The 10,554-nt window shown below is 64.8% G+C and overlaps 3 protein-coding genes across 4 annotated transcripts in view; all 3 read left to right on the forward strand.

Annotated features, from left to right (window-relative positions):
- MAN2A2 (mannosidase alpha class 2A member 2) overlaps window positions 1-1,306 on the forward strand; it is a 7,726-nt gene extending 6,420 nt beyond the window's left edge. The window contains exons 20-22 of one of the 2 annotated variants that reach the window (XM_029958817.1): window positions 348-542; window positions 631-741; window positions 898-1,306. In XM_029958817.1, the coding sequence (XP_029814677.1) occupies window positions 348-542; window positions 631-741; window positions 898-1,050 (459 nt within the window). In that variant the 3' untranslated portion in view covers window positions 1,051-1,306. Of the gene's footprint in view, window positions 120-347; window positions 543-630; window positions 742-897 lie in introns of those variants that run through there. The other variant, XM_029958818.1, reaches the window with a different exon arrangement.
- A 1,438-nt stretch (window positions 1,307-2,744) lies between these two features.
- Window positions 2,745-4,196, forward strand: LOC115307302 (protein shisa-like-1). The gene is made up of 3 exons (XM_029958754.1): window positions 2,745-2,814; window positions 3,290-3,692; window positions 3,977-4,196. The coding sequence occupies exons 1-3, from the start codon at window positions 2,745-2,747 to the stop codon at window positions 4,194-4,196; spliced, it is 693 nt and encodes a 230-aa protein (XP_029814614.1).
- A 182-nt stretch (window positions 4,197-4,378) lies between these two features.
- UNC45A (unc-45 myosin chaperone A) lies at window positions 4,379-10,541 on the forward strand. The gene is made up of 20 exons (XM_029958718.1): window positions 4,379-4,437; window positions 4,624-4,782; window positions 5,357-5,393; window positions 5,492-5,667; window positions 5,768-5,860; window positions 6,080-6,247; window positions 6,429-6,597; window positions 6,840-7,010; window positions 7,114-7,285; window positions 7,456-7,756; window positions 7,917-8,011; window positions 8,096-8,237; window positions 8,404-8,544; window positions 8,682-8,809; window positions 8,993-9,059; window positions 9,221-9,334; window positions 9,438-9,553; window positions 9,642-9,759; window positions 9,844-9,999; window positions 10,207-10,541. Exons 1-20 carry the CDS (start codon window positions 4,426-4,428, stop codon window positions 10,465-10,467), a joined length of 2,796 nt encoding a protein of 931 aa, XP_029814578.1. The 5' UTR covers window positions 4,379-4,425; the 3' UTR covers window positions 10,468-10,541.
- Window positions 10,542-10,554: the final 13 nt, after the last annotated feature.

Raw genomic sequence — 10,554 nt, forward strand, 5'->3', positions numbered from 1 at the left:
GTCTCCATGTTTAAAGCCTTGGGCTTCCCTGGCACCAGGACTGGCAGCCCTGAGGTAATGGCCGGCCTGGCCCTGCTGTCTCTCCCTGTCTCGTGCACTAGCTGCTAGCCACTAGCCTAGCCAGGCCCGTAGCAGGTCCATAGTCTGAGCATCAGCTAGATGGGGTCCTGTTTGGGTGCTGGGGAAGGGAGTCCTGCCTGGGTGGGGGCAGCTCTGGGTGCCCTGTGCCTGCAGGTACCTGGTCTCGGGGCACTGCTGGAGCAGTGGTTCGTTCTGTGGGCCCTGCCCAGGCTCTGCCTGGCCCCACGGCTCCCCAGGCCTATACTGACCCATGTGCTCCTTGGCAGGTGCAGGACGAACGCCCCATCAGCTTCCCCTCCCTGCTGAGCCACATCACCTCCATGCACCTGAATGCCGAGGCCCTGGTCATGCCGGTGGCGCTGGAGAAGCCAGCTGTGCCAGCCCTGCGCTCCTTCGTGCCCCTTGCCACCACCCTCCCCTGCGACTTCCACATCCTTAACTTGCGGATGTTGCAGGCAGAAGTGAGCTACAGCCTGGGTGTGACAGGACTCTGGGGGGCTCTTGCCCTGCTGTCCGCACTGTTGTGCCTCACGCCCTGGCTTCCCCCAGGACGACTCACTACCCTCGGCCGAGGCAGCGCTGATTCTGCACCGCAAAGGCTTTGACTGCAGCCTGGAGGCCAAGAACCTGGGCTTCAACTGCACTACAAGCCAGGGCAAGGTAGGGCTAGACTGCCCCACACCCACACTGAGTCAGAGCCAGGCTGGACCTCGGCATGGCTGGCATGCCACATATCAGGCTGCCCTGGGCACAGTGCTGCCCCAGGCACCAGAGGCAGCACCCAGGCCTGCTCTCTTCTCCCTCCTCTCTCCCCAGCTGGTCCTGGGAGGCCTGTTCCAGGGGCTGGAGCTGGGCTCCCTGCAGCCCACCTCACTGACGCTGATGTATCCACTGGGCACGGCTTCCAACAGCACCAACATCTACCTGGACCCCATGGAAATTGCCACATTCCGCATCCGCCTGGGGTAGTGTGTGGAGTGGGAGAGGAGCAGAGTGGCTGGGCAGCGTGGGAGCAGCACCAGCACTGCAGGAGAGCAGGGCCAGCAGCACTGTGGTGGGCGCGGGCAGGAGGCGCCGGACTTGCAGAGGCTGCTGCTGCCTTCTAATTTATTAGTCCCACATTCTCAGATAGATTTTGGAATGAACTGCTGTGGCCGGGGCTGGGCGGAGGCTGCGGAATGTGGTGCCGGGTGGGCTGAGCACAGCTGGCAGGAGCAACAGGCCAGGCTCTGCTGCTGCTGGTGGGATGGGCACTGCTGCCCTGCCATGTTCACAGGCTGCCCAGGAGTGTGGCCACCCCAGTGGCTGGGGCAGGGGCCTGTGCTGGGCTCCCCTGGCCTAGTGGGGCAGAATGGGGCTGATCGGTGGTGTTGGGCAGTTGCCTGGAGAGGTGCTGTGGACTAGAGACTGAGCTCACCTGGAGCTCATAGGAAACACGAGGCTGTTTCCAAAGGCCCAGTCTGTGTGTGGTTTGTGCCTCCCATGCAGGTGAGTGGGAACAGTGCGCCATGGGGAGACAGGGCAGCACCCAAGGTGGGGAGTCTGGCTCGGGGCCAGCTCTGGGTGGGCTGGGTGGGCTGCCAGAGCTGTGCTGTCCTCTGCTCTTTGAGGTCCCTGCCCTGCCAGTGCTCCCAGATCTTGAGCTGGGTGTGAAAGGCTGGTGGCATGGCCAGGCCCAGCCATGCTTGGCAGCAGGAGCCAGGGGGACAGGAGTCAGGCAGCTCCTTGTGCTGGCAGCAGTGACGGGGGGAAGCATGGCAATGGCCTCTCCCAAATCCAGAGCCTTTAGCCCCGTTTCAGTGTGAGCCTGGCAGTCCAGTCTCTGCTGAGGCTGCAGCAGCTGAGGTGCAGGTGCTGATGCCACCTCACCAGAGCATCCTCCTGGTTGCTGTGGGAACCGCAGGGGCTTCGAGCTCCCTGGCCCCTGGGGCTAATTACTGCCAGCGGGGAGGGCTGCAGGGGGAGGCGGGGGAGCTCCCTCAGCTCTGGCTTCATTGGACTCAATGAACTTAGAGGTCTTTTCCAACCTAAATGATTCTGTGCTTCCATGATTCCTGCACAGCCTTCGGCACCTCTGCGTGCTACAGGCTCGGCCGTGGTCCTGCATCCCACAGCCCTGGAAGGGGCTGAGTTCGTGGGGCCAGCATGGACCAGCCCCAGCAGCTCGGCCCTTTGCAGCACCTGGAGGATGCCTGGCATGGAGACCCTCTGCTGGAGCCTGGCTAATGTCATGGCTGGCAGGGGGCCAGGGGGCTGGCGCAGGGCCCTGCCCAGGGGTGGGTGATGAGGGAGTGGGTGCTGAGGGACTGCAGCACAGGCGACCTGCCCCCACCTGGTGCCAGGCACTCACCCCATGCCCTGGCCTGGCCCACGGCCTTCGCCATAATTCCTGGATCCTGGGACGGGTCCCGGTGCCCAACCAGGGCCCTGGACCCTGTGGCTGCTGATCCGTGGCTGGGTGGGGAAGGAGCTCCTGGCCCCAGAAGCTCATTACTGATGCTCCCGCCTCCGCCCTGGTCCCTGCGGACTGAGCCTGAGTGAGTGCAGGAGGCTCTAATGGCTCTGAGCGGCTCTTGATGGGCTGCGATGGAGGCGGGAGCAGGAGTGGCTGTGGTTTCTGCCTCCACTGGAGCCAGAGCTGCCTCTGCTCAGTGTCGGCCAGGATGAGGCTGGGTGGGCTCCTGCTCCAGCTGCTCCTCACCACGGCTCTGTTCCCCAGCATCCTTGGGACAGGTACAGCCCCACTCCTGCCCCTTCTGTTCCCTGAACCTATCCTCCCCATCCCTGACGAAGCTTTGTCCCTTGGGGGTTGCTCCCTGACAGCCCAGAACGGAGGCTGGAGGCATCTGTGCTAGGAGGCAGTGGTCCACAGTGGGAGGTGGTGGTTCATGCTGGGGATGGTGGCTGAGGTGTGGTGGTGCTGGGGTTGGTCCCACTGCAGCACATCTGTGGGGTGTAAGTGCTGTCCTTGTGGGGTCATGGGGAACAGGGAAAGATTCAGCATGGAGAGATGGGGGCTGACCTGATGTCCCCGAGGGTTTTCCCCTCCCCTCTGCCACCATCACCCTCCTCACCCATGTTTGCCCTTGTTGAGGCCATGGCAAGCGCTGGTGGTCACGGCACACACAGGGCCGTGGCTGCAGCAGGCACTGCTGGGGGGCTGGAGCCCACGCTGAGAGCTGAGCCAAGGGTCCCTGTGTCATTTTAGCCAGGTCCCCTGGGGCTAGTGAGCTCCAGTTCATCCCTGCTGGGACTGGGAAGGCTCTGCTCTGTGGCATCCCTGCAAGGGCCCCCTTGCTGGAGCTGGCAGCCTGTCCTGCCGGCACCGTGTGGCTCTGTGGCTCACGCAGTGGGGACTCCCTCCTGGCCCTCTCCAAGCCCCTGCTACCCGCCGCAGTCTCAGTGCAGAACCTGCACCTCTGCGAGGGCTACGTTGGCCGTGACGGCCGCTCCCACCCCGGCTTCTACTGCCCACGGCTGACTGACCCTCCCGGCCACCGCTACTGCTGCCAGCCCAGCCCGCGCGCCCTCAAGTCCTGCTGCTCCCAGCTGGCCCTGGAGGCCCTCACCGGGGTGAACCTCTCCAGCCTGGCCAGCCCTGAGCTACTCCGGTGAGCAGGACTGTGGCTGGGTGTGCTGCCCCAGGGACCTCCCGTGGCTGTTGGCATTGGGCCTGTGCTGTCCCTTGGAGCCCACACCGGGCCCTGGGTGGCCCTCCCTAGTGTGGGTGTGCTGCTCGGGGATCCCAGCACAGCCCCAGGGACCTCCCGTGGCTGTTGGCATTGGGCCTGTGCTGTCCCTTGGAGCCCACACCGGGCCCTGGGTGGCCCTCCCTAGTGCCGCTGTGCTGGGGGAGGCCATGGCTGCCCCCTCCTGAAGTGCAACCCCCTCGCAGGAACCCACTGGCCTTGCCCTTTGTTGGGCTCTACGGGCTCCTTGTCCTCCTGCTCATGGCCATCGACCTCTGCCACTTCTACTGGACCCGACGCTGCCACCTCGGCCGCCTCCTGCCCTGCGCCCACTGCCCACCCTGCAGACCCCGGGGAGGGCACCTGCCCCGTGCCCAGCCTTCCCACGGTGCCCCCAGCCTGCCACGCCCCAGCCGGGGCTGTTGAGGGGGTCCCGCGGGTGGGGCAGGGGTGTAGGGGTGGTGGCACTCGCCCCCGGGGTGCAGCACGGGGGGTGTCCGGGGGGACGCGCGGGGACAGCCACGAGGCCGCAGGCGCTTGGTGCCGGGACCGCCGGGCCGCGGGGCGGCGCTGCAGGCTCGGCCCCGCCCCGTCACGTGACACGGGCGGTGGCGTCCGGGTTCCCCGGGCGATCGGCGGTGACGTCACGAGCGCGATGGAGGAGCCGGTGAGCGGGGACGGGCGGGACCGGGACGGGACCGGGCGGGACCGGGGGGGCTCGGGGCTGAGACCGGCGTGCTGGGGCGGGCGGGTCCCTGTCCCGGGGACTCCCTGTCCCGGGATCCCGGGCCCGTCTCCGGGCAGCCGCCGATATGGGGCCCGGGGCTGCGTCCCAAGCGGTTCCCGTCGGCAGGTGACGGCGGAGCAACTGCGGGCGCGGGGCAACGCGCTGTTCCAGGCGGGGGACCACGGCGCGGCCCTCGCTGCCTACACGGAGGCGCTGAGCCTGAGCGACGCCGCGCCGGAGCGCGCTGTGCTGCACCGCAACCGGGCCGCCTGCTACCTGAAACTGGTGAGCGCGGGGCGGGGCGGGGCGGCCCCGCAGAACCTGCCCGGCCGGCTGGGGCTGTCTGCCTTGGCCAGGTGCTCCCTGCGCCGGAGGCAGTGTCGGTCCCCAAGTAGAATGCTCTTGGTCCCAGACAGGGCACTATCAGATGTTGTCTCTGCTCACCTTTTCCCCTGCCCCTGCCCACTGTCCCCTGCTGCCTCACCTCCCAGGTGGGCTGTGGGGGCCAGGATGCTCCCGTCTGTGCCTGGGCTGTGCATGTGCCCTGGGGCTGTCCCCAGGCAGTCACAGCATCTCTGATCTCCCCCTGGGGAACTGTCTCTGAGGCAAGGGGGGAACACAAGGAGTTTCAGGGGCCTGAGTAGACCAGAAGCACCTGAAAAGCATCGGGGGCCCTAGGGCTCCACAGGGATCCCTTGAGGGTTGCGTTCTAGGAAGGACAGGGTGTCGCGCTGGGCTGGCTCACAGTGTGCAGTGACGGTGTTCCCAGCCTGTCCCTGCTCCCCAAAATGGGGGGTGTTGGTCTATGCGGGGCCTGCCTGGGCAGCCCTCAGGTTTTGCCTCTCCCAAATCTCTGCAGGAGGATTACGCCAAGGCGGAGGCTGATGCAACTAAAGGTACCGTCAGTGGGGCTGAGGGGGGCTGGCCTCTGTGCTGCCCACCAGGGCAGGCCAGGGCAGGCTGGGGGCTCTGCGATAGACTCTCTTGTGCACAGCCATTGAGGCCGACGGCCGGGACGTGAAGGCGCTGTTCCGCCGTAGCCAGGCGCTGCAGCAGCTGGGCCGCCTGGACCAGGCCGTCGGTGACCTGCAGCGGTGCGTGAGCCTGGAGCCCAGGAACAAGGCCTTCCAGGAGGCCCTGCGTGCGCTGGGCAGCAGCATGCACGAGAAGGTCAGTGGTGGGGGCAGTTGGGGGACTGCCGGACCCCCTGTGGCTGTGGACAGCTGGGGGAGGCAAGGAGGGCTGAGTTGCTCTTTCTGCTCTCTCTCAGATGAAGACCATGTCCTGCACGGACTCAAAGGTACAGCAGATGTTCCAGATCTTGCTGGATCCTAAAGAAGAGGATGCGGACAAGAAGCAGAAGGTCTGAGCTCAGAGAGCAGGGGGTAGTGCTGTGGCTGGGAGGTGAGAAGGGGAGGCTCAGTGCTCTCAGGTCCACAGTGGATTAGTGGTGCTGCCTGGGCAGACCAGGCTCCCCCCTGCAGAATGTGCTCCCCGAGACGGTGGAGGGCGGGTGCCTGTGGCTGCCAGGGGTTCCTGTGTTCGGTGGACTGGTGATCTAGACAGGAGTCTCCTTTCCCAGGCTGTGCAGAACCTGATCGTGCTGGCACGAGAGGAGGCTGGAGCAGAGAAGATCTTCCAGAGTGATGGTGTGCGGCTGCTGACGCAGCTGCTGGACACGGCCAAGGCTGACCTGATGCTGGCAGCCCTGCGCACGCTGGTGGGGTTGTGCTCCGGCCACCGCTCCCGGGTAGGTACCGCTGCACCCAGGGGAGAACCACGCTGGGGAGGCTGCAAAGTGTCAGACAGGGGAGCTCTGAGCTGCCATGTGCCAGGCCTGAGTTTGTAAGAGGGAAGAATCCTGATACGGGGGTGGTAAGTGCCAAGGCTTCCCCAGGGCCTTCAGCAGACAGGTGTGCTTGTACCTGCAGACCTCGGCCATCCTGGCAGAGCTGGGGGCCCCCCGTCTCTCGGCAGTGCTGGGTGTGGAGCATGAGCAGGTGTCCCTGGCTGCCTGCAACCTGCTGCATGTGATGTTCGATTCCCTGAAGGAGGGGCTGCAGAAGGACTTCCGTGGGAAGGAGGACGCAGTGGTGCTGGGTGAGTGTGGGCAGCCTTTGCTGGCTGGTGGGAGGGGACAGTCCCAGGGAAGTGCAGAGCTGCTGTGGGCTCTTCTCCTGCTGTCCATCCTGTCACTGCTCCCTGTGGCAAAGCCAGGCTTTGGTCCAGGGTTAACAGGAGGCAGAAGTCCCTGGTCATGGCAGCGTCTCTGCCAGCTGTACAACAGTAGGGGTGAGGCTGTGCCCAAGGCACTGACTGCTGGGCACTGTCTCTTCTGGAAGATTCCTCTAGGGACCTGAAACTGCTGATCAAGCACCTCCTGGAGCTGCTGGCACTGGAAGGGGCCTCAGCACACGGCCGTGACAACGCCCTCAACCTGCTTATCAAGGTGGTGCCCAGGAAGTCACCAAAGGAGACCAACAACAGCATGAGTCTCTGGGTGATTGACCAGGGTGAGCGGAATGGCCAGTAGCGTCCCACTGGGGCATTGTGCCCCTCTGCCATGGTTCTGCACATGCCAAAGTGCCCCTCACCAGGGTGTCTGACCCCTGCCAGGCCTGAAGAAGATCCTGGAGGTGGGCAGCACGGTGTGCGGCAGCCCGGGCAGCCTGCCTGTGACGGAGAACAGCCGGATGAGTGCCTCCGTCCTGCTGAGCAAACTGTACGAGGACCTGAAGTGCGATGCCGAGAGGGAAAACTTCCACCACCTGTGCGAGGACTACGTGAGGTGAGCCGGGGGTCCCAGGGGCTCGGGGGTTCGGTCACCCACAACCTGGTAGGACCTGTCACTCTCAGTGCTAAAGTCAACTGCAGACCCACTGTGGGGGTATTCAGCAGGTGGAGCAGGAGGCAGCAGGTGGGATCAGCTTGACCTTTTTTGGTGGTCTTTGTGCACAGGGGCTGGTTCGAGGGGCACGAACTGCTGGGGAAGCTGCGGGCTATCCAGACGGTGTCATGCCTGCTGCAGGGCCCCTTGGACGCAGGCAACAGGGTGCTGGAGCTGGAGGGCATCATGGACAGCGTGCTGTCCCTGTGTGCCTCTGTCTGTGAGGCCCACCAGCTGGTAGCGGTGGAGGCGCTGATCCATGCGGCCGACAAGGCCAAGCGTGCCTCCTTCATCACAGCCAACGGCGTCAGCCTGCTCAAGGAGATCTACAAGCACAGCGAGAGGGACAGCATCCGCATCCGTGCGCTCGTGGTGAGTGCGGCGGGATGGAGGAGCCACGGGGATGAGCCCCGGGGCGGGCTGTGGGTGCAGGACCACCACTCACAGCACTGCCCTTCCCTGCTGGGGGTCTGGGAGGCACACTGGGGTGCTCGTGCCCATTCCTGCTCCCCCATTCTGGTCCTGGCTGCAGGGGCTCTGCAAGCTGGGATCTGCTGGCGGTACTGACTTCAGCATGAAGCAGTTTGCCGAGGGCTCCACCATGAAGCTGGCCAAGCAGTGCCGCAAGTGAGTGGGGCCGGGTGCGGAGGGAGTGGGCAGGGTGCCTCACAGATGGGCTCCTGCAGCTGGGCTCAAGGACTGTTCTCCCAGGTGGCTCTGCAATGAGGCCATCGACGCAGGCACACGGCGCTGGGCTGTGGAAGGCCTGGCCTACCTCACCTTTGATGCAGATGTCAAGGAGGAGTTTGTGGAGGACAAGGCAGCAATGCAGGCCATGTTCCACCTGGCCAAGGTATGTGCCAAGCACTGCAGGGTGGGCACCCTGACACCAGGGAAACATGCCAGAAGGGGTGTGGGGCTCACGCTGTGGGGTGGGGTATGTGGAAGATGTTGGGTGGGCTCCAGCCCTGGCTGCTCCTCCCTGCCACGAGTGTGATGTGTGACCGTTATCACTGCAGTCAGAGGACAGGAGTGTGCTCTATGCTGTCGCCTCCACGCTGGTGAATTGCACTAACAGCTACGACCATGAGGAGCCGGACCCGCAGATGCTGGAGCTGGCCAAGTACGCCAAGCAGCACATTCCAGAGCAGCACCCCAAGGTGAGTGGGGTATGGCTGTGCTCAGGAGGAGAGGGGAGGGTGGGACAGGGTGTCCTTGGGGCCCACAGGGGTGAGGTCAGGCACCTCGCCAGCCAGCTGGTGCCCCTGAGCCAACTGTGACCCCACCTGTGGGACAGGACAAGCCAGAGTTCGTGAAGCGGCGGGTGCGGAAGCTGTTGATGGCCGGCGTGGTGTCGGCTCTGGCCTGCATGGTAAAAAGTGAGAACCCGGCGCTCACCAACTCCTGTCGGGAGCTGATCTCCAGGTATGGGTGTGCTAAGGGACAGGAGGGAGCTGGGTTTCCAGGCTGCTGACATCCTGCTGGCCAACTTACGTGTCCATGGTGAATGATGGCTCCTGGACAGTAATGGGAATGTCCAGGAGTCCGGTGCAGCCTGGGCCCCCTGCAGCTGTCTGGGTGCTCCAGCTGCTCCCACTTTGTCCCTAGAGTGTTCCTGGCACTGGTGGAGGAGGCAGAGGACCGAGGTGGCGTGGTTGCGCAGGGAGGAGGCAAGGTGAGGGGATGGGACCCCACTGTGCTGTTACCCTGCACCGATCTGGGTGGCTGGGGCTCGAGGGGGCTGGGGGTCTCTGCTTTGCAGGGGCCAGACTTGCTGCCTCGTACATGAGGCTGCTGTGGGCTGGCTGCAGGATGAGCTGCTGTTTCTGCTCACAGGCTCTGATCCCACTGTCCCTGGAGGGCACTGAGGTGGGGCAGACCAAGGCAGCACAGGCCCTGGCAAAGATCACCATCACTTCTAACCCAGAGATGGCATTCCCTGGGGAGCGGGTGAGTGCTGTGGCTGGGAAATGGGGGTCAGGTCTGCCAACCAGCGGCTCATGTAAGAACAGCAGTGGGCACTGACTCAGTCCCATGTGTGCTGTCTCTACAGATCTACGAGGTGGTGCGACCCCTGGTCAGCCTCCTGCACCTGCAGCGCACGGGCCTGGAGAACTTTGAGGGGCTGATGGCCTTGACCAACCTGGCCGGCATCAGCGAGAGGCTGCGGTAAGAAGGGAGGAGAGGGGAGCTGACTGTTCCCTCAGGCCCAGTGGGCTTCCCTGGGCAGGGAGCACTCACACTCCCCACCCTGCAGGCAGAAGATCCTGAAGGAGCGGGCTGTGCCCATGATCGAGGGCTACATGTTTGAGGAGCACGAGCTGATCCGGCTGGCTGCGACTGAGTGTATGTGCAACATGGCCATGAGCAAGGAGGTGAGGGCTGGGCTGGGCTGGGGTCTGCGCTGGGCTGCTGGACCCCCACACCCCCACCCATCCCCTCCTCATCCTCCTGTGCAGGTGCAGGAGCTGTTCCTGGCAGAGGGCAGCGACCGGCTAAAGCTGATGGTCCTGTACAGCGGGGAGGAAGATGAGAAGCTGCGTCGGGCAGCCTCGGGGACCCTGGCAATGCTCACTGCCCTGCACCCTCCCATCTGCAAGCGCATCCCCCAGGTGGTGAGTGCCCAGCAGTGGGGCGGGACAGCACCCTGTGTCCCTTATTCCCTCCCCATGGTGGCCTGGAGCTCTGTCCCAGTGCTGGCCCCAGAAGAGGGAGCAACCTGTCCTGACCCCTCAGCCTGACTAATCTGGGACTGTCAGGGAGGAGGAGCTGGCTCCCTTCTCTCGAGGGGCCATGCTGATGTTGGCCCCACTCCCCTGCAGACGGTGCACTGGCTGGAGATCCTGCAGGCCCTGCTGCTGAGCCCCAGCGCCGAGCTGCAGCACCGCGGTGCCGTAGTGGTGATGAACATGATGGCGGCAGCACGGGAAGTGGCTGAACAGCTCATCGCCAGCGAGATGCTGGAGATCCTCTCGGTGCTGGCCAAGGACAAGGACAAGCCGCGAGTGGCCCAGGCAGCCCAGGAGAGCCTGGCCCAGGCTGTGGCCTATGGCCTGATCAAGCCCAACCCTGGCCAGGCCTGAGGGCCCGCGGGGCTCACGCACACGCTGCACACGCTGCCGGGGCTGTGCTCACACGCTGCCGGGGCTCCGGCACACGCTGCCGGGGCC

Source organism: Manacus vitellinus, unplaced genomic scaffold, assembly GCF_001715985.3.
Source record: "Manacus vitellinus isolate BGI_N305 unplaced genomic scaffold, ASM171598v3 scaffold_16_pilon, whole genome shotgun sequence".
In the NCBI taxonomy this organism is placed as follows: domain Eukaryota; kingdom Metazoa; phylum Chordata; class Aves; order Passeriformes; family Pipridae; genus Manacus; species Manacus vitellinus.